Source organism: Chrysemys picta, chromosome 7, assembly GCF_011386835.1.
Source record: "Chrysemys picta bellii isolate R12L10 chromosome 7, ASM1138683v2, whole genome shotgun sequence".
NCBI lineage: Eukaryota > Metazoa > Chordata > Testudines > Emydidae > Chrysemys > Chrysemys picta.
Window position 1 is genome coordinate 86,028,679 of NC_088797.1, and position 23,834 is coordinate 86,052,512.

A 23,834-nucleotide genomic window follows, 5' to 3' on the forward strand; every position below is an offset into this window, starting at 1 on the left:
TTATGCCATGGACTCTTATTTGTGTAAGGAATGGAAAAGGAAACTGTAGGTAATCCCTTGTTCTTTATGTCTTAAATGGCCACCTGCATGTTCTGTCAAGTGATTTGCCAGTAATATATGAATGCGTAAGTTCACTTTGTGGGAGAGATTTTATTGTGTGTACATCAGGACCCCATTCCTTCAGTGCTCCCATAAATAATGCCAGAATCTATCATTGTCACTTAGAGTTTCAGCAGTACTCTATCTCTAGTTTATTAATCTGATCCATAGCTGAGTTATTTTTTATACTAGGCTTGGCAGATGGAGAATTCCTTAATTGCTTTTATGTCTATAATTCTGTATCCCTAGCCAGCATCCTTTAATTTCAAGCTGTTTACCTTTGCTATTAAATAATTATTGTGAAGTGCATTGTTACTTTTGTATGAGCATTACAGTACAAATGCCACAAATAGAATAAAATGAGTGTTTTAAATATTGTATACCCTACTTGTGTATAGTGCAGTGTAGTCTATGAGGACAGTTCTAGTCAAGAATGAGGGATTTTAATCAGATAAGTCATGCTTCTTTACACTGCCTCTCCCTGCAGTTGCTAAAAGGAGTGACCATTGCAAGTGGAGGGGTCCTGCCCAGAATTCAACCAGAGCTTCTTGCCAAAAAACGAGGTGCCAAAGGCAAATCTGAAACTATCCTTTCCCCGTCTCCTGAAAAGAGAGGGAGGAAATCCTTGGTGAGCAAGAAGAGTGGAAAGAAAGCAAAGGCTACCAAAGCCCGGGCACCCAAAAAGGTAAGCAAAAACTAGGTTTGGTGTTTTGGGAAGTGGGAGAGACTGATTGAATGAAGAATGATACAGGGGAATAGGAGAAATTAGATGGGTGCCTTCCCATTGCTTATTATTTGATTGGTATCGTGTTTGTGACAACTGGAAGTGGGAGGTAGGGGTTGATAATGAGTGAGAAGTACATGGTCCAGGATTTTCTCTCAAAATAGTAGAAGGTAGTGGAGAAATGAGCCATCAGATTATTTCTGTAATGAGCTTCCAGAATCGTGGCAATCACTGTTTAGAGGATACTTTTCAAGTACATTCACATTACCTTCTATGGTACCTTTACGAAAACCCATATTGTCACTAGGATCCTGCAACATCTTTGTGGAAAGGATGCTCTAGCATATAAAACACACTTCCTCATCACCCACCCTTATTTTTTCCACCCTCCTTCCCAAGAAGTCCAACAACAAAGCAACAGACCATCACCACCTTCTAGCTAACAACTGTAAAGTTTTCAGCCACACTACTATGACAGGATTTCTGGTTAAGATTTCCAGTGGTCAGAGAACTTGTCCTGGCATGGGATATATATTTGGTGCTGAAAAGGATGCATTATATCAGCCTTTTGTAATTCTCTCAGAGTAATGTCTCTGCATATTCACATCAGTCTCCATCTTCTCCTCTTACCTTTTGGTCTCTTGCTGGAGACATGATTTCAATGCTTTTAAAATATATATATTTTTAATTGCAATTACATCTGTGAGAAGAATGAATGGGAGGTTTTGACTGCTAAACTTTCCTTCACTCTCTAGGCCATGGGGACAAAGCTGTCCTGTGTCCCCACCCAAAGTTTTTAACCAAAAGTAGTAAACATACTCACCGTGAGTGTACCCCCTTGTGTTAGAGTGCAGTGCTGCCAGAGATCCTTATCTCTAGCACTCCTTGCAAACCACTAGTCTTTGCACACTGGTCACCTCTAGGGTCTTCTTTGGCTTAGTCCTCTAGTCAAGTCACTTAGAAGTTTAAAACCCATTCCAGGGTAGCAAAAAGGTGCAACAAAGGCCAAGTAAATCTTTAAACTTATTACTTTTCCGCCCCCTAAGGGTCCACTGAAGTGCTTTTACTGGACCTATCTCAGGGTCTTCCACACAGGACCCTAACCTGCTTCTGCAGAGTTCTTTCTCTGTTGTTTCTTGTCTAGCAAGTTTTTCCCTTCACTGACTCCTCTCTCTGGGGACTCTAGTTGCTCCCCTTAGGGACAGGGGCAGCTCCAGGCACGAGCGCACCAAGCGCGTGCCTGGGGCAGCAAGCCGCGGGGGACAGCCTGACGGTCGCCGTGAGGGCAGGAGTCAGGCAGCCTTCGGCGGCATGCCTGCGGGGGGTCCACCGGTCCCGCGGCTTCGGCGACAATTCGGCGGCGGATACGCTGAAGGCACGGGACCGGTGGACCTCCCGCAGGCATGCCGCCGAAGGCTGCCTGACTGCCGTGCTTGAGGTGGCAAAATACATAGAGCCACCCCTGCTACTTGCAGGCCCTAGTTTAAGGCTTTCCACCACAGGAGCCTACCCTGCTCCCTGTATGTCCTGCTGGAGAGTCCTGCCTTCTCTGCAGTCTCTCCCTATTGAGCTTCCTTAGTCTGCTTATAAGATCCAGGTATCTAATGGCTCATCACCTACCTCTGTCCCTGTCTAGCAGGAGGCCATCAGTCAATCACCCCTCAAGTGGAGCACGTATCTAATTGTGTTTTTTTCCCCATTGCTAGAAGTTGAAGGAGGTTCTGAGTTCCACCTAACTCAAAACATTACTCTTGTAGTCTCATTTGGTTTTTCTTTCCAAAACCTAATGAGACTACATACTCTGCATGTTAAAAGGTCTATGAGATTTTGTTTGGATAGGACTAAGTCATTTAGGTCATCACCTAGATTTTTTGAAGCGTTGGGGGATAAATGTAAAGATAATGCCATTTCCGTACATCATCCATTGAAATGGATGAGATTATGCACTTACATCTTAGCTAGAGTACCTGAGCACTTTAGGGCTCCCTCTACAAAGGCTACAGTGGTATCAGTTCATCCTTCTATAATGTTTTCATCATAGAAAACTACTCTATTTACACCTTTATGCAGTACTATGTTCTTGACTTGGCACTTAGATACAATACTTACTTTGCAATCGTTGCCTAATTAGGGTTGCTCAGCCTGTCTTTCTGGGTTTGCACTGCTTGCCATTCTGCCAGAGCTGGGAAAATGCAGAGACCACCTCTAAAAAGAAAGTAGAATTACTTAACAATAACTGTAGGTATCTAAGGCTTGGTCTACACTAACCCCCCAAATCGAACTAAGGTACGCAACTTCAGCTACGTGAATAACGTAGCTGAAGTTCAAAGTACCTTAGTTCGATCTTACCTCGGTCCACACGCGGCAGGCAGGCTCCCCCGTTGACTCCGCGGTACTCCTCTCGTCTAGCTGGAGTACCGCAGTCGACGGCGAGCACTTCCGGGTTCGACTTATCGCGTCCAGACAAGACGCGATAAGTCGAACCCAGAAGTTCGATTGCCAGCCGCCGAACTAGCGGCTGGGTATAGACGTACCCTGAGAATAATACCTCTACATATTCACATCACTAGCCATCTTCCCCTCTTATTCTGAATTCTACGTTCTCAAAATTCTGGGGTTTAGCAGGAGGAGCTGAGGTGTTGCTCTACTTGGCCTCTTACATCCTTTGGTCTGAATGTTCAGAGCTGTGAGGGGCATGTTTTTTTTCCTAGAAGACTCCTTTAAGCTAGGCTGCACCAAGGGGTGCATCCCACAGGTGTGAATTTGCAGATGCAACACTCTTGAAAAACTACAGTTACTGGTGACAGGTTTCAGAGGGGTAGCCATGTTCGTCTGTATAAGCTACGGGTGCAGGGTTAAATCGATCTAATGCTGCTAAATTCGACCTAAACTCGTAGTGTAGACCAGGGCTAAGAGACTAACAAATTTATTTGGGCATAAGCTTTTGTGGGCTATAACCCACTTCATAAGGTGCATGGAGTGAAAAAAAATAGGCAAGTTCAAATATACAGCACCTGAAAAGATGTGTTATGTGCTGTATATTTATACCTGCCTACTTTTTTTCACTCCATGCACCTTATGAAGTGGGTTATAGCCCACAAAAGCTTATGCCCAAATAAATGTGTTAGTCTCCAAGGTGCCACAAGGACTCCTCATTGTAGTTTCTGGTGAGTTACTTTTTATCTAGGTCTTCTGAGTGGTTGTGTGATGGGTAATTATGTGATAAAGGCGCCACTGGATTATGATTTATTTTCAAGTTCTAGTGGCTGCTCCCAGTTTGTTTTTCCTTATAAATTAGAGCATTTGGCTGTTATTTAGTTTGAATACTCATAAATTAATGCAGCACAAGTAAAATTACAAAAACAAAAATCCTCAATAAGCTGCAGACATATGTATGTATTACTAAATCTTACAGTACCAGAAACCTCCACTGTGCTCCATCTTTACTTTTCCTATGTTTAGTAAATAGTAGAAAAGTCTTCTAATACATAACTTTGGGGTAGTAAAAAGCTGTGGTTTGGTTGTCATTCTATGAAGTTTAGATGAAAAGGCTATTGCTTTTATCTTTTGAAAGATTATAATCACAGACTTCTTTTTCCTGACTGTTATTGCTTCATTTTGCTTTCTTTCCCCCAATAGAGCAAGCAGAAGGAGAATGAAAAAGAGGGAGCCTCAAATTCAACATCTGAGGATGGACCTGGGGATGGATTCACCATCCTGTCTTCTAAGAGCCTCGTTCCAGGACAGAAGGTAATATATGTCAGAGAACAGATGTTATATAGTAAAATATGATCACATCACGGAGTCTAACATCAGCAAAAGAATATTTCCCATCATGCATGAACACAAGCTCTCCCCCAGCATTCTGGCTCAGTTGTTTGGGATTTAAAGATGGATCCAAACCCCATTGAAGTCAGTCGGTTTTGGATTAGGCCCTTATAAGATTTGTCTGCAGACTGAAGGTTTACAAGATCAAAACTGGATATTATTTCTTCCTGGTGACAGTGAAATGATGATTTGGGTCTCCCAGTATAGCTATAGGAGAGGAGGGGGCTGTTTTAGTTAAGGCCTAACTATGCTGTTTCTCGTTATGTTAACAAACCACGTTTTAATCTTCCAGCTAAAATGATTTCTAACAGTTTGGCTGGCCAGAATTCTAAAATGTTTCTAACAGGATTTTGCCATTTCCACATTGTCCAGCTAAACTGTTTAACAAAACTCTCTCCTTCCTCTTTTTTTTTTTTTGCATGGAGGTCAGGATTTTTTTTAGCTTCCTTAACCTCTTATTATCATTCTATTTGAAAGATACTGCATAATTTCTTACAGACTTAACTATGGAGATATCATTCAAGCTTTTTCATTTTAAAGGGTAGGATCTTTCAAAGAAAAATATATTTCATGAAATTTCTTCTGAAAATCCCCCCGTAGGAGTTGCATGCCCTGCCGTGCATCTGAAGAAGTGAGGTTCTTACCCACGAAAGCTTATGCTCCCAATACTTCTGTTAGTCTCAAAGGTGCCACAGGACCCTCTGTTGCTTTTTACAGATTCAGACTAACACGGCTACCCCTCTGATACATGCCCTGCCTTATGAATCTCAGAACCTTTTAAAAATACTCAATAATTGGAGCCATATGTATGTTTTATCAGGCCCTCTTTGGCACTGGCTCCATTTGAAATCAGCACCCACGGCTGTTGGCCTGGGTCCCTTAGGCACAAGGACCATGTAGGCTTGTGCACCAAGTCAACAGCACCTCTCCCAGGTTTCAGTACTCCAGTGTGAATTTGGTTTGATTCACCAGAAACTGGACATGTTGGCCCCCACTCCTTCTGGTTCTTCAGCCCCTGCTAAGCCAGTGCTTTAGCATATGAAGGAGTAGCCCCAATTTACAGATTGCATACCACAGCACATAAATCTGGCAGGTTCTTTTGGAGCAATAGTGTAGCTAAGTGGATGAGTGTTGGGTCTGCTCTGTTTGAGATTTGGGTCCTGTTCCCAATTCCACCAGATGTGACTTTGTGCAGCCTCCCATTTACTTCTATAAAATGGGGAGGGCTGATATTTACCCTACTCCTAGAGTAGAGTTATTAGGCCTTGCTCAATAATGAAGTGCACAGAATTCCACTCAGTGGAATTGGTAAAACTCATTGTTTTCTGGCTACCAGCCCCACATATCTTCTCCAGACCAAAGGGCATTTTCAGCAGCAGAAGATTCAATTGTGTATCATCCAGAAGTTCAGGTCTGAATTTCTGCTTCAGAATGAAGTAGGTAGACTCAGTGAGGTTAGGGAGCATGCTCACTGCAAATGAAGTACTCACAGAATTTAAGAGCAAATCTCCAGCAAACTCTACTTAACGTGCAAATGGTGAGTTTCCAAAGCTTATAGAGCTGTGATGTCATTTTTTGTGTGATAATCTCAATATTTCTGTCCTTTTTGTTGTTGTTGAGATTGAACAAAGAGAGAAATGAGACTGTAGAGTCTGTAGAATAGCTTTTTGAACTCTCATTAAGGCTTCAATTATTGGTTGTTTCCAGTTCTGTGATTGATGTGTGGGTGGGGAATTAGGTCTGGTCTACTCTAAGAGTAGTAAAAGTAAAGTTTAAAAGTTGGAATCAGACAACTTGACTACAGTAAAATGAATGACCCATGAAAGTGGGGTCCATCTGTCTTCTCTTGTAGTAATTTGGTATGAAAATGGTTTCACAATTAAAATTATTAGTTTAATTCTTTCTACATTCTCATTCTCATCTTGCAGCTTTCTCTGACACAAAGTGACGTCAGCCATATTGGCTCCATGAAAGTAGAAGGCATTGTTCACCCAACAACTGCTGAAATAGACCTCAAGGAGGAAATAGGTAAGGCTCTGTTGGAAGCAGCAAAGGCAAATCTAGCATTGGACTGATATCTGGTCTACTGGCTGACTGCTAAAATGTAATACTCTTTCATTTCTGTCCGGAAAACCAGGCTGGAATTGAGCAGGGATGGCAGGCTCCAGATATTTGCAGCTAATCAGTGACTTGCTAATAATAGCCAACATACAGATGAGATGACAAATGCCATGATCAAAATAGGATAGGTTTGATATCTTATCATTCTCCCTTCCAAGTCAAGACTTGTTAAATCTTCTGTGGTCCATAGTATTAAGACTAAGGGTATGTCTATACGTACAGTGCTGCAGCGGCGCAGCTGTACCAATATAGCCGCGCTGCTGCAGTGCATCTGGTGAAGACGCTCTATGCTGACGGGAGAGAGCTCTACCGTTGGCATAAAAAACCCACCTCTGCGAGTGATATAAGCTACATTGTCAGGAGAAGCTCTTCCACCAGCATAGGGCTGTGCACATGAATGCTTATGCTGGTGTAACTTATGTCGCTTAAGGGGGTGGAATATTTACACCCCTGAGCGACATAAGTTATGCCAACATAGGCTGTAGTATAGACAGCCTAATTGTGGACCTAGTTGATCTTTTATTACTGCCTTTTAAAAGTTTTCATCTTTTTAGAATCCATGGGTGCTAACGCAGTTAAATAATCAATTGTTCAAGTATTTTCCCTGTGGGTGCTCCACTTCAGGTGCGCATGCACCTCTGTAGCCCTGGATCAGAGATTTTCAGTTAGCAGTGCCTGTTAGTCCACGCACCCTATCCCTCCTTGTGTTGACACTGAGGCTATAAAGGAGTGTGCGGATGAACTGCCCTCAGTTCCTTCTCAACTGCCTTGGTCTGAGACGGAGCCTTGATGTGTCCCCCTTGAGCATGCCTCACTTTATCTTTCTTAGAATACTTGGTGTAGTTAGTTGTTAGTTTCAGCGTTGTTATAGTTAGTTAGTACAGTTAAGTAGGGAGAGGATCATTTCTCCTTTCTTTCCGTCTAGGGGACTTGTTTCCTCCTGGCAGGGCATGCCTGACTTCTCCAGGCTTCAACGCTGCCTTTCCTGCTTAGAGACCATACTGGTGAGCGACAGCCCCTCTAAATACTTCCATTGCTTGGGGGAGTCCTATATCACCAAGAAGTGCAACTTCCATCTAGCCCTCAAACCCAGGGCGAGGAAGAACAGGGAGATTAAGATCAGATTAATCCTGGAACGCTCCCTTCAACCATCGTCTGAGCCAGGTCAGGAGACTCCCAACCCCTCTCCCTCTGCACCCACCCCCATTCATCTATCTCAGGAGAGATCCAGCACCTCTTCTATCTTAACACAACCTTCTCCTAAGAAAGGGGAGACATTGGAAGTGTCAGGGAAAGCTTCCAAAAACAGGAGCACAGACTCTCACCTTAAGGAGCCAGCTCCAAAAATGACCAGGTCTCTGGAGAGATCTACAGTCTCTGAAGCCTCAACTTCTTGGCTTAGTACCAATGACTTGAAGGACTCCTCCTCTGGTACCGGCGGGTCCGTGGAGTCCCAGAGACATTGCTCTGATAAAACTTCATTACCATCTTGGAGCAAGGAGGGTGAGCATAGACACTTGGGATGGGAACCATTGGGTTTGGCCCAGCCATTGGTACCTTTGCGTTCATCCCAGCTGTTACCTGTGTATTCTACCCAGCCATCGGTACCTATGCATTTGGCACCTTTGGCACCAAGCATGTAACAGTGCCAGGTATTATTGGCATCAACTTTTGTACGCCCACCAGTGGTACCATCAGCAACTCTGTCAATGCAGCTACTGCATCGGTACTGATCTCTTACTCAGGATCGCAGGAGTTTAGGTATACAAGGGACCTCTCAATAACGGATGAGCAAGAATCCCCACTCCTCTTGGGTACTGACCATCTGTAGGTGCTGAGACCCTGATCTCTGGATTACCGCCTCTGGTACTGCAGGACTTTCCACCGTTTTCTGTGGGTGTTACCCCATTGGACTTGATGGAGGAAGATGAGGAAGACTTTCAGTTGGTCTCTTCTATTTCTGTTCAGGATTCTCAGACATGTCTCTCCAGGAAGCCTCTGTCTGATAGATATAGGGAGGATCGCACTTGCTATCAAGGGTGGTGGAACCAATCCTGCGTGCCACACCCACTTCTATATGGGCCCCGCAATGGGGCATATTGGGCTGCCTATTAAAAGCAATTTGCCAGACCACTGGTACCATCTCATAGGGAGGCCAGAGTTGTTCAACTCTCCCATCCCCAACCTGTCCCCCCCACAGGAGGAGACAATTGAGGAACAAGAGGCTAAGGTGAGTAAAGAGGTTACCCCTCAAATATATATTTCATCCTTGTCCCTGGATGAGGCCACCACTCCTTTGGAGATGTTTTTCTTCTATCCTGGAGGAGGGGACTGTTCTATGCATTCCCTCCAATGCCACTTAAACTAAGGGTGATGAACAAGATCAGACAGTTATCTGAACAGAGTTATCCTTACAGTGCTGACCTGGCTGAGACAAGATTGGTACTCTTACCTGCTTCACCCATGTGCCAAACCATCATTCAAGCTCCCAACCATTCCTCATCTCCTATCACAGGATGTGGGTCGCATGCTTCTTCCCAACCTAGCAGTTCTCTGCCTCAGAGCGTGGTTCCTCAATGGTTCACAGGGTTATAATCCTTCTGCTCTTCGGAAGTACAGCAGGTATTACTGAATAGTAGAAAGACATCAATCTGTACTACTTACCTGCAGAAATGGAAGAGACTCTTCCATTTGTGTTGTCGCTGCCTTCTGCTTGAATCTGTGTCAGTTTCAGTCATCCTGGATTACCAGTTGGATCTAAAGAAATCAGGGTTATCAGTTAGCTCAATTGAGGACCATTTGGCCTTAATATCAGCTTTTTAACCTCCAGTAGAAAGATGCTCCATATTTGCTCACACTGTGTCATCTAGGTTTGTAAGGGTCTGGGGAATTTCTATTCCCGGATTAGGGACCCCATGCCAATGTGGGACCTCAACCTGGTGCTTAAATACCTTATGAGATCTCCATTTGAACCTATGGCAACCTGTTCGCTCTTGCATTTGTCTATGAAGACAGTCTTCTTAGTAGCCATCACGTTGGCCCGAAGGGTCAGGGAGATTGGAGCTTTGATGGCAGGCCCCCTGCCATCTCACGGCATTCTTTAAGGACAAGGTCTCTTAATGTCTGTATATTCTTGCCTGAAGTTCTACTGGAGTTCCCGAAGCCACATAGTTCCCTATAGGAATCCTGCTTACATACCTGGACGTTAGAAGGGCATTGATGTTTTACTTAGATAGGACCAAGCAATTTAGAAAGTCACCATTTCCTTTGGAGATAGATCCAAGGAATCCTCAATTTCTAGTCAAGAACTATTGAAGTGGATTTCTGGATGTATTATTGCTGTGTTATAAGGTTGCAGGTGTTCATCCCCCCAGAGGGTTATAGCACTTTCAACCAGATCACAAGCAACTTCTATGGCACTACTGAAGAATGTACAAATATCTGAAATATGTAGAGCCACTACACATGCTTCAATACATACATTTTGAAACATTAGGCCCTGATCCAAGCTGTTAGATTCCATATAGCACTTGGTTCTGCAGTACTGTCTTCAGTTCTGGATTCTATTCTGAAATTCCCTCCTCCATTTGGGGATACTGCTCAGAAGTGGAGTACCGATAGGGACATTACTTGAGGAAGAGGTTACCCACCTTGTGCAGTAACTGGTTCTTGAAGATGTGTCCCCCTATGGATGCTCCACTGACTGCCCTCCTCCCCCTCGGCTTCAGACTGTTCCTTAAGGGATGTTTGGGTGGAGAAGGAACTCAGTGTGGTTTGCCTGAACTCCTATATAGCCTTGGTGTTCAGCATGAGGAGGCATTGGGTGCATATGCATGCTGAACAGATGCTGTTAAGTAAAAATCTCCAATCAAGGGCTTGAGAGGCACATGCGCACCTGAAGTGGAACACCCATAGGGACACACATCTCGAAGAACTGCAGTTACTGCACAAAGTGAGTAATCTCTTCATATATCCCTTTCTGTATTACAATTATTTTGTATTTGCATTTGAAAAAGCTCAGAAGGAAATGAAATGTATTCATAATACTACTTCTTCTTCGAGTGCTTGCTCATATCCATTCCATTAGGTGTGCGCGCGCCGCGTGCACGATCGTCGGAAAATTTTCTACCCTAGCAACACCGGCGGGTCGGCTGTGGAGCCCCCTAGAGTGGCGCCTTCATGGCGCTGAATATATACCCCAGCCGACCCGGCGCCCCCTCAGTTCCTTCTTACCGCCCCTGACGGTCGTTGGAACTGTGGAGCGCGGCATAGCTGTTCTCCACTCTCCCTAGCTTAGTTAGTTATTCACAGTTATAGTTATAGTTATAGTTATAGTTGTTTATAGTTAAATAGTTAAATAGTTTTTAAAAGTTGTTCTAGTTGTTATAGTAGTTCAGGGGATTAAGGGGGTCGTCTCCCCCTTTCTCCCCCGGCCGCGGGGCCGGGCTCATGCCCAACGCTCCCGGCTTCAAGCAGTGCGCCTCCTGCGCTAAGCCTATGCCCACGAGCGACCCGCACGACTCCTGTCTGAAGTGCCTGGGAGAGTCCCATCAAACAGATAAGTGCAAGATCTGTAAGGCCTTCAGACCAAGGACCAAGAAGGAGCGGGACTTTCGGCTCCGGCAACTCCTTATGGAGGCGGCACTTAGTCCGGACGCTCCATCAACGAGTCAGGCCCCGGCACCTAGCGCCTCGGTGCGCAGTGCCCCGGCGGCACCGGCCATGCCGACCACGCGAGTGGCGTCGGACAAGCCTCCCCGGCACCGGACCTCGTCGGCACCGCAAGCACAACAAGTGCCTCGGCGCCGGTCATTATCCCCGGGGCATAAAAAAGCCCATAAGACGGGGACCTCCGTGCCGAAGACGCCGGCTCCCCCAGTGCCGGGGGTAGAGCCGCGTCCGCCTGTGGAGCACCGGAAACAGGTGCCTCCAGCACCGTCGACTCCGGCGCCGAAGCCGTTGAGTCCGGTGCAGATAGCGTCTCCACCGAGGCCGGCAGTGATACAGTGCCTCCCGTCGACTCCAGAGACCTTCGCGGCGGCGAGAGACTTAATAGCTCTCACGGAGCCGGCACCGCAACCACCGGCACCGCAGGCACCGTTGACTCGTCCGGTCCAGTCTAGGGGGAAACCTGCCTTGATGCGCCCTCCATCGCAAGGGCTGGAACCACGGCACCGGTCCAGGTCCCGAAGCAGGTCCCCACGCCGCTCGCAGTCCCGGCGCCGAATATCACCTCGGCACCGGTCGTACTCGCGGCCAAGATCTTCGTCGCGGCACCGCTCTACGTCTCGGCACCGCTATGATCGTCGGCACCGATCAACGTCGAGACGTAGTTGTCGGCACCGCTACGGTCGACGCTCGACGTCGAGAGGCCGCTCCCGGCACCGGGCATACTCCAGGTCCTCGTCGAGGTCCAGATCCGACTCCCGGCACCGACGAGGTCATCGGCACCGGTCGCGGTCCCGGCACCGATCGCCGGCACCGCGTAGAGATAGATCATCTCCGGACCGGCACCGTGCGGCACCGCAGCCCACGGGAATCGTCTCGACGCTCTCGGCACCACCATGGCCATCGAGATCGGTGTCTCGCTCCTCTGAGGACCTATCGAGATCGGCATACCCCCCTCAGGGGCAAGCCGAGGAACAGGACTTGGGCCATTGGCAGGAGATAACAGAGGACCAATCTCATGGCCCATCTCACTGGTCGTTCTGGACCCCGTGGGCGTACCATCAGGCGCAAGGGGCTCCAATAGCTTCGACCTCTCGCTCGGGTCACTCCGTTAGAAGGGCCCCGGAGTCCACCATCTCTCGGCCTCCGCCAGGGGGCATGGAGGCTTCCGTGTCCGCACCACCTGACGCCCTGGACCCAAGCGCAAGTGATGCTCCGGCCCAGGAGCAGGGAGACCAGGACCCTCCCTTGGATCCGGTACCACCGGAGGCATCTTCCTCTTCCTCTCCGGATGAGGCAGTGGCGGGCACATCGTGCACAGGTCCACCTCCAATAGATCTTCGGGCTCACCAGGATCTCCTGCGTAGGGTGGCCCATAACATGGACCTGCAGGCGGAGGAGATAGTGGAGGTGCAGGACCCCATCGTGAATATCCTCGCAGCGGATGCCCCATCGAGGGTGGCGTTACCCCTGATCCGCACGATACAAGCGAATGCAACTACGATATGGCAAACTCCTGCCTCTATCCCACCCACAGCGAGAGGGGTGGAAAGGAAATACTTTGTTCCGTCCAAGGACTACGGGTACTTGTATACCCACCCCCAGCCGTGTTCACTGGTGGTGGCATCAGTGAACGCAAGGGAGCGCCACGGTCAGCAGGCCGCAGCGCCCAAATCGAAGGAGGCTAAGCGCCTCGATTTGTTTGGCCGTAAGGTTTACTCAGCCGGAGGGCTGCAACTTAGAGCGGCTAACCAGCAGGCGCTCTTGAGCCGCTACAACTTTAACTCCTGGAACTCTATGGGGAAGTTCAAGGAGTTGGTTCCCCAAGAGTCCAGGGAGGAGTTTGGAGCCCTGGTAGAGGAGGGTAAGAAGGTGGCTCGGACCTCCTTACAGGCCTCCTTAGACATAGCGGACTCTGCTGCGAGAACCCTGGCCTCAGGTATCGCTATGCGGAGGATCTCCTGGCTCCAGGTTTCGGGTTTGCCTCAGGAACTGCAGCAAACCCTGCAGGATCTGCCCTTCGAAGGACAGGGGTTGTTTTCAGAAAAGACGGACTCTCGCCTGCAGAGCCTCAAGGACTCCAGGACAATCATGCGTTCCCTGGGGATGCATGTTGCGGGCCCTCAGCGCAGGCCATTTAGGCCGCAGCCTCAGCGCTTCTACCCCCCCCCCCGCCTCATCAGAGACAGGACTCGGCCCGGAGGCGAGGGCGAGGTGGTAGAAGAAGGTGGACCGGCCCTCAACCCGGTCAGAACCAGGGGCCACCTAGACCACCTTCAGGCCCCAGGCAGAACTTTTGAAGGTGCGGTCGAGGACGGCGCCCCAGTCATCCCCCAGGATCCAGCCCCCTCCTTTCGGGATCGCCACTGTGCCTGGTCCCTTATAACTTCGGACCGTTGGGTCCTTCGCACGGTGGACAGGGGATACGCTATCCAGTTTTCTTCAATCCCCCCCTCCTCCCCCCCTTCCCCGTCCCTCTTCAGGGACCCTTCTCACAAGCAACTTCTTATACAGGAAGTTTCCACGCTCCTTGCTATGGGGGCCATAGAGGAGGTTCCAGTGGAGTTAAGGGGCAGGGGATTCTATTCCCGTTACTTCCTCATTCCCAAGTCCAAAGGAGGTCTGCGACCCATCTTGGACTTGCGCGGACTCAACAAATTCGTAGTAAAGTTGAAGTTCCGCATGGTCTCTTTGGGGACCATTATCCCTTCCCTCGATCCTGGAGACTGGTTCGCCGCCCTCGACATGAAAGACGCATACTTTCACATCGCAATTTACCCGCCTCACAGACGCTTCCTGCGGTTCGTGGTAAGCAAGGTGCACTACCAATTTGCAGTCCTTCCCTTCGGCCTATCCTCGGCCCCAAGAGTGTTCACGAAATGTATGGCTGTCGTGGCAGCGTACCTTCGTCGGCAAGGGATACAGGTGTTCCCGTACCTAGACGACTGGCTGGTACGCGGTCGCACCAAAGAGCAAGTTCGAGCTCACGTCCACATAATAGTGCACACATTCAACAAGTTGGGCATCCTACTCAACAAGGACAAATCCACTCTAGAACCTACCCAGAGAATAGAATTCATCGGCGCAGTTCTAGACTCCAGACGTGCACAAGCCATCCTGCCAGACAACCGCTTTTGCACCATCACGAGCCTCATTCAAGGACTCAAGGCCTTCCCAACTACCACGGTGAGGTCGTGCCTTACCCTGCTGGGTCACATGGCTTCCTGCACGTACGTAACCAGGCATGCCAGACTTCGGCTTCGCCCACTTCAAACCTGGGTGTCATCAATATACCGCCCACATCGGGACAGCCTGAACATGGTGGTCACGGTCCCGAACTCGGTCCTGACCTCCCTCACCTGGTGGCTAGATCGCAATGTGGTTTGCGAGGGGATGCCATTTCACGCCCCACAACCCTCTCTGCACCTGGTCACAGACGCTTCATCTCTGGGTTGGGGCGCCCATCTCAACGAACACCATACCCAGGGCCTGTGGACTGCACCCCAGATAGCTCTGCACATCAATGTTCGGGAACTGATGGCGGTGCGCCTGGCGTGCCAGGCATTTCTCAACCCCCTACGTGGCCGCTGTGTGTTAGTTCTTATCGACAACACCACGGCCATGTTTTACATCAACAAGCAAGGAGGAGCTCGCTCGTCAATTCTATGCCAAGAGGCCATTCGCCTGTGGGACTTCTGCATCGCCCACTCAATCCATCTCACGGCATCGTTCCTCCCTGGAGTCCAGAACACTTTAGCGGACAGACTCAGCAGGTCCTTTCAGACGCACGAGTGGTCTACCCGTCCGGACATCATACATTCCGTTTTCCAGAAGTGGGGGTTTCCCCAGATAGACCTGTTTGCATCTCGAGACAACAGGAAGTGCCACGTGTTCTGCTCCCTGCAAGGTCGAGCTCCGGGCTCCCTCTCGGATGCGTTTCTCCTTCCCTGGAAAGACCACCTGTTTTATGCCTTCCCTCCGTTTCCTCTGGTCCACAAGGTACTGCTCAAATTGCGCAGAGACCAGGCACAGGTGATTCTGATCGCCCCAGCGTGGCCGAGACAACATTGGTACACCACGCTGTTGGAGCTCTCGGTTCAGACACCGATCCCACTTCCATTATGCCCGGATCTCATCTCTCAGGACCACGGCCGCCTGCGTCACCCCGACCTGCAATCACTCCACCTCACGGCGTGGCTGCTCCATGGTTCACCCAGGCAGAGCAGCAGTGCTCGCACTCTGTCCAACAGATTCTGCTGAGCAGTAGGAAGCCCTCAACACGGACCACATACTTGGCCAAGTGGAAGCGGTTCTCCTGTTGGTGCGAACAACGAGCCACGTCCCCGTTACAGGCACCTATTCCTCTCATATTGGAATATCTCCTCTCCCTAAAACAGCAAGGGTTGGCGATATCTTCAATTAGAGTTCACCTGGCCGCTATATCGGCCTTTCACCCAGGGGAACTCGCGTCTTCGGTATTCTCTAACCCGATGGTCGTTAGATTCCTCAAGGGCTTAGACCGGATGTACCCACAACAACGTCAGCCCGTTCCGACGTGGGACCTCAACCTGGTTCTCTCCAAGCTCACAGGTCCTCCATTCGAGCCACTGGCCACCTGTTCACTTCTGTACCTATCCTGGAAGACAGCCTTCCTCGTAGCCATCACCTCAGCAAGGCGCGTTTCTGAACTCAGGGCGCTTACATCCGAGCCCCCTTACACAGTTTTCCATAAGGATAAAGTGCAGCTTCGTCCACATCCTGCCTTTCTCCCTAAGGTGGTTTCTCCTTTTCATATCAACCAGGATATATTTCTCCCGGTCTTTCATCCTAAACCACATGCCACTCGCCAGGATCAACGTTTGCATTCTCTGGACGTACGCAGGGCCCTGGCCTTCTATATTGACCGCACAAGGCACTTTAGAAAGACGACGCAACTCTTTGTTGCAGTGGCCGACCGAATGAAAGGCTCACCGGTCTCCTCACAACGCCTATCCTCCTGGATTACGTCTTGCATCCGGACTTGCTATGACCTGGCAGGTGTCTCAGCACCGCACCTCACCGCTCACTCCACGAGGGCCCAAGCTTCCTCGACGGCTTTCCTGGCGCAAGTTCCGATCCAGGACATTTGTAGAGCGGCGGTTTGGTCATCAGTCCACACATTTACAGCTCACTATGCACTAGTGCAGCAGTCCAGGGACGATGCTGCTTTCGGATCAGCGGTTTTGCACACAGCAATGTCTCACTCCGACCCCACCACCTAAGTTGGGCTTGGGAGTCACCTAATGGAATGGATATGAGCAAGCACTCGAAGAAGAAAAGACGGTTACTCACCGTTGTAACTGTTGTTCTTCGAGATGTGTTGCTCATATCCATTCCAAACCCGCCCCCCGTCCCCACTGTCGGAGTAGCCGGCAAGAAGGAACTGAGGGGGCGCCGGGTCGGCTGGGGTATATATTCAGCGCCATGAAGGCGCCACTCTAGGGGGCTCCACAGCCGACCCGCCGGTGTTGCTAGGGTAGAAAATTTTCCGACGATCGTGCACGCGGCGCGCGCACACCTAATGGAATGGATATGAGCAACACATCTCGAAGAACAACAGTTACAACAGTGAGTAACCGTCTTTTATCATGTCTTTCGCTGTAGATCTCACATGCTTTGTAAATATCAGTGTTGTAAGCCTAACACCACTCCTGTGAGATAAGGAAGTACCATTATCCCCATTTAATAAGTGGGGAATCCGAGGCACAGGGCAGTGAAGTTACTTGCCCAAGATCAGTTGCAGTCAGGATCCCAGAAATAGGCATAGGGTCAGGGCTTTATACAATCATTCAGTAAGGATTTCATCCCCACTGGTATCTCAACTGTTTGTTTATTTTATGAATGATTGCAGAAAAACAATTGGATGCGTTACCTCAGTTGATTCTGGAAGTCCAATAAAATACAATTTCTGCTGGCACAATTCTCCCGATTGTTCCCTTTCTCCACCAGAGAACTGAAGTGAAGTTGCAGAGTAGCGATATCTCTGCCAATAAGCATTGTATCATCTTCTAAATTGCTGAACCTGGCTTTTAGGTTAGCAGTTTTGGGGTATTCTTGGAAAATTCTTGCAAGGCACATTTTGTATTTTGATTAGAATTTTTTCATATACTGTGCACATCTTATTTATGACAGTTTCTAGTATGAGATATCTGGTTCCCATGCTTTCATCCTTCTCAGAGCTATCTGAGGAGCAAGTACTGCAAACCCTACAATACACTTTTCTTTAAACCTTTATTACAAAAAAGGTGGCATATTTTATAGAGAACTAAAGTTCAGGTACTTCAAATAATGAAATACTAACTCACTGTACCAAAACCAGTAAAAACATGCTGTGTTATTTTCAAGAACTCAAATAATAAGCAGACGTGTTGGACAATACAAAAAAGCATACCTTAACTTCAAGCTTTTAACAATAAGGTCATTCTGCTGGTATCTCATATTATCGGGAGATGACTTAATTTAATTATGCATATTAAGAACAATGATGGTCAAATGTAACTGGCATTTAGAAAAATTTAGCACATTTAAACCTTTTAAATTTCCCATTCACGTATATCCTCTCACTTTTTCATTATCATAATATCAGGAAAAAAAAATAGAGGTGGCTTTCTGTTTGTGATGTCAGAATCTCATTTTTACGATATATCCGGAGAACTGAACAGGCTTCACTTAAAAAAATGCATTTTTAAAAAGTTAAATACAACATTATTTCCTCTTGGTTGTTTATATACTAACCTTTTTGCTGAGTGAAGTAGGAAAGAGGGAATTTTTTTGTTTGTTCAAGGTAAAGAATACGTGATCATTCCACATGGTTTAAACATACAATGTTTATTTTGTACATTTTTAGTTCACACATGTTAAACATTTATTCATTTGGCTCTTGTAAAATGCATAAATGTTAATAAAAATAAATACTAATAACAACAGGCAGTTTAGGATTGATAAATAAATCCTGGTGAATAAGAGTGGGTCAAGATAATACATGTATAATTTTTGTTCTTGAAACAATTTGCAGTTGTATTTCCTTTTAAAAAGAAATACAGTTTGTTTTGTTTGTTTCAAATAAAAGCCTTTTGCTTTGTTTCCTTGCAGGCAAGGCCTTGGAAAAGGCTGGAGGGAAAGAATTTTTAGAAACAGTAAAGGAGCTCCGCAAATCACAAGGACCTTTGGAAGTTGCTGAAGGTAAAAAGGGTGCTATATTATCTTTTTGAATATATCAGCTTTTCCTCCTCCCAAATACTCATTCCTTTCTCCTGCCACTCTGATCTGTTCTTGGGTTAATCTAGAGCTTTGTCTACACTAGGAAATATTTTTTTAAAAATCTCTTTGGTGATGTAGAGGCTCTTGTGCCTTCCTCCTAACTGGTGCTGTTATAGGGGATATACCTAGATGACACGGAGGGGACTAGGATCCCCCTGTTCTGTGCCCATCACATGGCTTTGTTTTTTAGCCCCATGGTAGTAGTTAGGCTGCCTTAGCTTACACCAGGGGACCATTTCTGCCCATGGCAGCCCCAAGATTGGGGGAATGCAAAGGTGAGCTTTATGACCTTTGACCTATCCTCCACCCCCAGACTTGCACATTCTGTGTTCCTCAGCCATAGGTCAGGATCTAGCTCACAGTATAATATATTCAGTATAAAAAGAGCAGTATTCATAAGTTACCTTGTATTAAACCAATTTTATTAGGACTAATAATCAAAGCAGAAGTTTTCCCTAACTGTACTTTAATTGTTTGAATATAAATATAGATGTAAATCTTGTGATTATCTTTTTCCTTAAATTGCTATTCTCCACAACAGCTATATTATCAAAAATATAATTATGAAAGAAATACTTGTGGAAATTTTAAAATATCTGTGGCAATGTATAGCTCTGAGCTTACTTTGTGGAGGTTGCATCTTACTTGTGAACAAAATTATCTGATTTATAGGGGTTGAAGATGGAAAAAAGATTATATCCAATGTTCCGTACAATACATTTTCTAATACATTGTCCAATCTAGTGTCTCAAAACCAGAGACTGGATGTCGTAAATAGTCTCATTTTAAAAATTCCCCAAATAAATAGCGTAGTTTTAAAAGTCCCAAATAAATGGTCTTCATTCAGGTAACCTGTTGCCAGGGAAGATAACAACCCCAATGAAATGAATGTATTTTCCATTTGTGTTGTCACATGCTATGTCGGTATTTTTAAAATTGCCACTTTCATTATTTTAGAGGCTAAGGTATGATACTAAAAGTTTTTTAAATGGCTGGAGCTCTCCTGTAAATACTGTGCTCCGTCCCAAAGGTGACTGACTGTATGTTAAAGTGATAGAGCAAAAAATTCTTGTGTATTTTTTAAGCAGCACCACTTATAGGTAAGGTTTCTTAACAATTTCCATTATAATATGAGTAAGGAGTAGAGATGTTATTTTACTATGTTTTTGGCTTTGTTGTGAATACTGTGTCTAGTTCTGGTGTCTGCAATTCAAGGATGTTGATAAATTGGAGGGTTTAGAGAAGAGCCACGAGAATAATTAAAAGATTAGCAAATGTGCCTTATACTGATACGTCCAAGGAGCTCAATGTATTTAGAGAAGCTTAGGGGGTGACTTGATTACAGTGTATAAGTACCTGCATGGGGAACAAATATTTAATAATGGGATCTCGAATCTAGCAGAGAAAGGTATAACACAATTCAATGGCTTGAAGCTGAAGCTGTACAAATTCAGACTGGAAATAAGGTGTACATTTTTAACAGTGAGAGTAACTAACCATTGGAACATCTTACCAAGGGTCCTGGTGGATTCTCCATTACTGGCGATTTTTAAATCCAGATTGGATGTTTTTCTAAAATATAGTCAAGGAATTATTTTGCGAAAGTTTTATAGCCTATGCTATAAAGAAGATCAGACTAGATGATAACAATGGTTTCATCTGGCCTTCTAATCTACAAATAAGACCCTGTTTTCAGTTGTTTACAACTTTGCCAAACTTTATCCATTTCCTTGAAGTTGAGTGGGACCCCGGAGAATTGGATTCTATTCCAGCCCCTGCCACCAAGTTCCTATGTGATCGTGGGCGGGTCATTTAAACCATACTTTTCATAGTTGGGCACTAATTGTATGTTCCTCGTTTTCTGGGTGGCCAATGTGAGACATCTGGTGACAGATTTGAAGAAGTGCTACGCACTCATAACTGCAACTGAGGTTGATTGGAACTGTACTTTCAACATATAAAGTGCTATCAAAATATTAAGTACTCTGAAAAATCACCACCTAGGTGCCTCAAGCTGGACATTCAAAACTTTTGGAGAATTTGGTCTTAATCTCTTTGTGCCTCTATTTCCCATATGTAAAATGGGAATAATGAGACTATCTAATCTCAGAGGGGTGCTGTGAAGATAAATTCATTAAAAATCTATGAAGCTTTCAGATATAATTGAGAGAATACCATAGAAATGCCCATCAGAAAATTAGTAATACTGTATTCAATACAGAGTTTGCATGATGTGTGTTAAATAAGGCCTGAGACCTCACACTGCATGAGGATAAAGACAAGTATCTGATCATGTAATTAAACAACTGTATCTTAACATATAGCACAAGGGGGGCAATTAAAGTTGCAAGTGCAACCTTAATTCTGGAACATACCCTAATTTTTGAGTGCTTGATTTTGCAGCCTTAATGTTCTTGTAACAGTTTTCTGGAGTGAACAATAATTAGTGTTGTGAGTGAAGTGCTTTGGGATGGAAGGTGTGGTAATTGTAAAATGATTATATTAGAAACTAATCATCACTTTTTCTTTATGTATTAGCTGCCCTCAGCCAGTCCAGTGGACTAGCAGCAAAGTTTGTGATCCATTGTCACATCCCACAGTGGGGTTCAGACAAATGTGAAGAGCAACTTGAGGAAACTATTAAGAATTGCTTAACAGCTGCAGAAGACAAAAAGTTGAAGTCCGTGGCTTTTCCACCTCTCCCCAGTGGCAGGTATGAGTCTTTACCCAGAAGAGGCTGATATATTATTGCAAATTGACTATTGTAAGGGGCATCTGTGGCAGGAAGGGGGATTATTATAGAGGCCAGATTCTACTTCCATTGAAGTCAATGGCAAAACTCCAGTTGACTTCAGTGGTGCAGATTCAGGCACAAAGTGCTCTTCTCGAGTAAAATGGTATGAAGTGTCATTTTTGCATGAAGTTATCAATAAAAAAAACTTTATAATAAATTATGTAGAACATAATCTAATAAAAAGGAGATCCAAATCTGGTAGATCAAAAATTGGGCCTACCAACTATGTTTTGTGTTGTTGGTGAATAATTCTCTTAGTCTCTGGGCCTAATTTACGACTGCGTTACTTCAGTTTTATGCTACCTAATCTCACAATGATGTTTCTCACTATAAAACTCTGTTAGCTTCAATGCCAGCATAAAATTGGATATAAATAATAGTGAACCAAGTGCCTAGTCTATGCCTGAGCAGTTTGATAGAAGAAGGTAAATTTTGGTTTGTTTATATAGGTTTTCCCAAGAACACCCATTAAACAAGATAGTTGTTCAAAATCTTTTCTTTTAGATAAAAATTGTTTTGTTTTTAGAGTGTGATTCTGCTCTGAAAAGCAACTGTAAAAATCATTGTGGGATTGCAGGTTTGTCTCCCAATAATTAGCAGATCAAATGTGCTTGGTTGACAAGTAAAAAACTGTTTTGCTATTTTTTTAACTGCCTGCCCACTAACCCACTTTGGACTCTGTCAGTAACAAAGCTTATGCAAGCCAATTTAAGCCTTCATTTACATTTATGCAACCCTGCTGGGTGCAGCAGATGCTCTTAGTTACACTTGCTCAATCTTTTATGTTTGAGTTTGTAGAGATTTAAATGATTGGACCAAAGTAAACGATTTTGTTGGTTACTTACAAGAAGGAGTAGATGCTATCTTACTCTTTCTCATGGTGTTGGCTCTACTGTGTTAATAGGAATAAAAAAGGTTAAAAAAACCCTTATTTTTACTCCTAAAATGAGCAGGTGTCGCTGAATGCACAGAAAGAGCTGATCTGATAAGTAATATGCTATTTTTACATAATCACTTTTCAAACTAGGATCATATTTTTAAGGGATCCGGATATAAGTGTAAATGGAAATGGAGTATAATTTAATGCATGTGTTGTTTCATTCACTGTTTCCGTCCTTGGTTTGACTGTGTTTTAGTCAGTCAGGTTTGATAGGTCAATAGTGTTCTCTCTTTTTATTATTAAATTGTAGCTTTTAAAATAAATTTGATTTCTAGTTTTCAAATTAGTGTAATCTCCACTGTGACCCTCTTCTTTAGAGTGCTTGTTCATATATATTCCATGCTTGGTGCACCCGCACCCCATGCACTCGAGATTGGAGTTTTTGGCCAGTAGTGTCTATTGGGGCTGCACATGTGCCAACTGTCCTGGTGCTTCTGTCCTAAAGACATAAGGGGCGGAAGGGCCCAACTGCCACTTCTCACCATCCATGGCGGTGAGATGGAGCCCCCTGTGTCTCCCTCTCAATGTATCACTTCTTTCATAATCTCTAAAAGTAAAAGGTATTTATTAGTGTTCATTAGGATAGGTAGGGTTAGTTGGATAATTACCTGTTGGAACATTCTGAATAGGCTTTCTTTTGTTGGTAGTTTAGGAAGTTTTTATGTTCCTTCATTATTATTTTCCTCCCTGAGATCTTTTTCCTGTTAGTGGCACCTAGGGATGTCTCATCCTAAAGCACATGATTTTAAATATTGCCTCGTTCATGAGGCAACAATTCCTGTCTCTCTCTTTTTTATTTGGGGAATCCCATATCTCCACTAAATGCTTGGTGTGCAAATCCTTTTCTAAAAGGACTTTAAAATCTAGGGAGGCAAATCTAAAAATGTTTTTATTAGACTGCTCCATGGGACCAGCCTCTGATCTGGGCACAGCTGGACAAGTTCCACCATAATCCAGAAGTGCTCCAGTGAATTATGGATCCACTAGATTCGAGGTTCCATCTTCAGATTCCAGTAGGATGATTATTAAGTCCTCAGAGGAAAAGGAGCATTGCTGCTTTGCTAAAGTGAAAGATAGATCCTCTCCGGGAACTTCTAAAAAGATGTCTAAGTCTACGTACTGCTCCAATTCAGAAGAGGCTCCATGGCCCAAATTGGGTACAGTGGGAGCTTAGAGGGAGAATGGTGTGAGACTTTGGTATTGTATGGCAACCCAAAGTTAGCTGCCTCAGGTACTCAGACTAGAGCATCAGAGGTTACTTGAGCACCGAATGTCAACCAAGAATTGCTCCAAGTGAAAAGGACCCAAAATTCCTTGACTTATTTGGTCATGAGTGTTTCTCTACCATCTTACAATTCAGA

General features: G+C 45.5%; 1 protein-coding gene across 5 annotated transcripts in view; it reads left to right on the forward strand.

Moving 5' to 3' along the window:
• LOC101951171 (core histone macro-H2A.2) overlaps positions 1-23,834 on the forward strand; it is a 41,923-nt gene that overhangs the window by 15,497 nt on the left and 2,592 nt on the right. For all 5 annotated transcript variants that reach the window (XM_005281885.5, XM_042856895.2, XM_042856896.2 and 2 more), the window contains exons 4-8: positions 587-784; positions 4,463-4,573; positions 6,580-6,679; positions 18,572-18,661; positions 21,278-21,452. In XM_005281885.5, the coding sequence (XP_005281942.1) occupies positions 587-784; positions 4,463-4,573; positions 6,580-6,679; positions 18,572-18,661; positions 21,278-21,452 (674 nt within the window). The remainder of the gene's footprint in view (positions 1-586; positions 785-4,462; positions 4,574-6,579; positions 6,680-18,571; positions 18,662-21,277; positions 21,453-23,834) is intronic.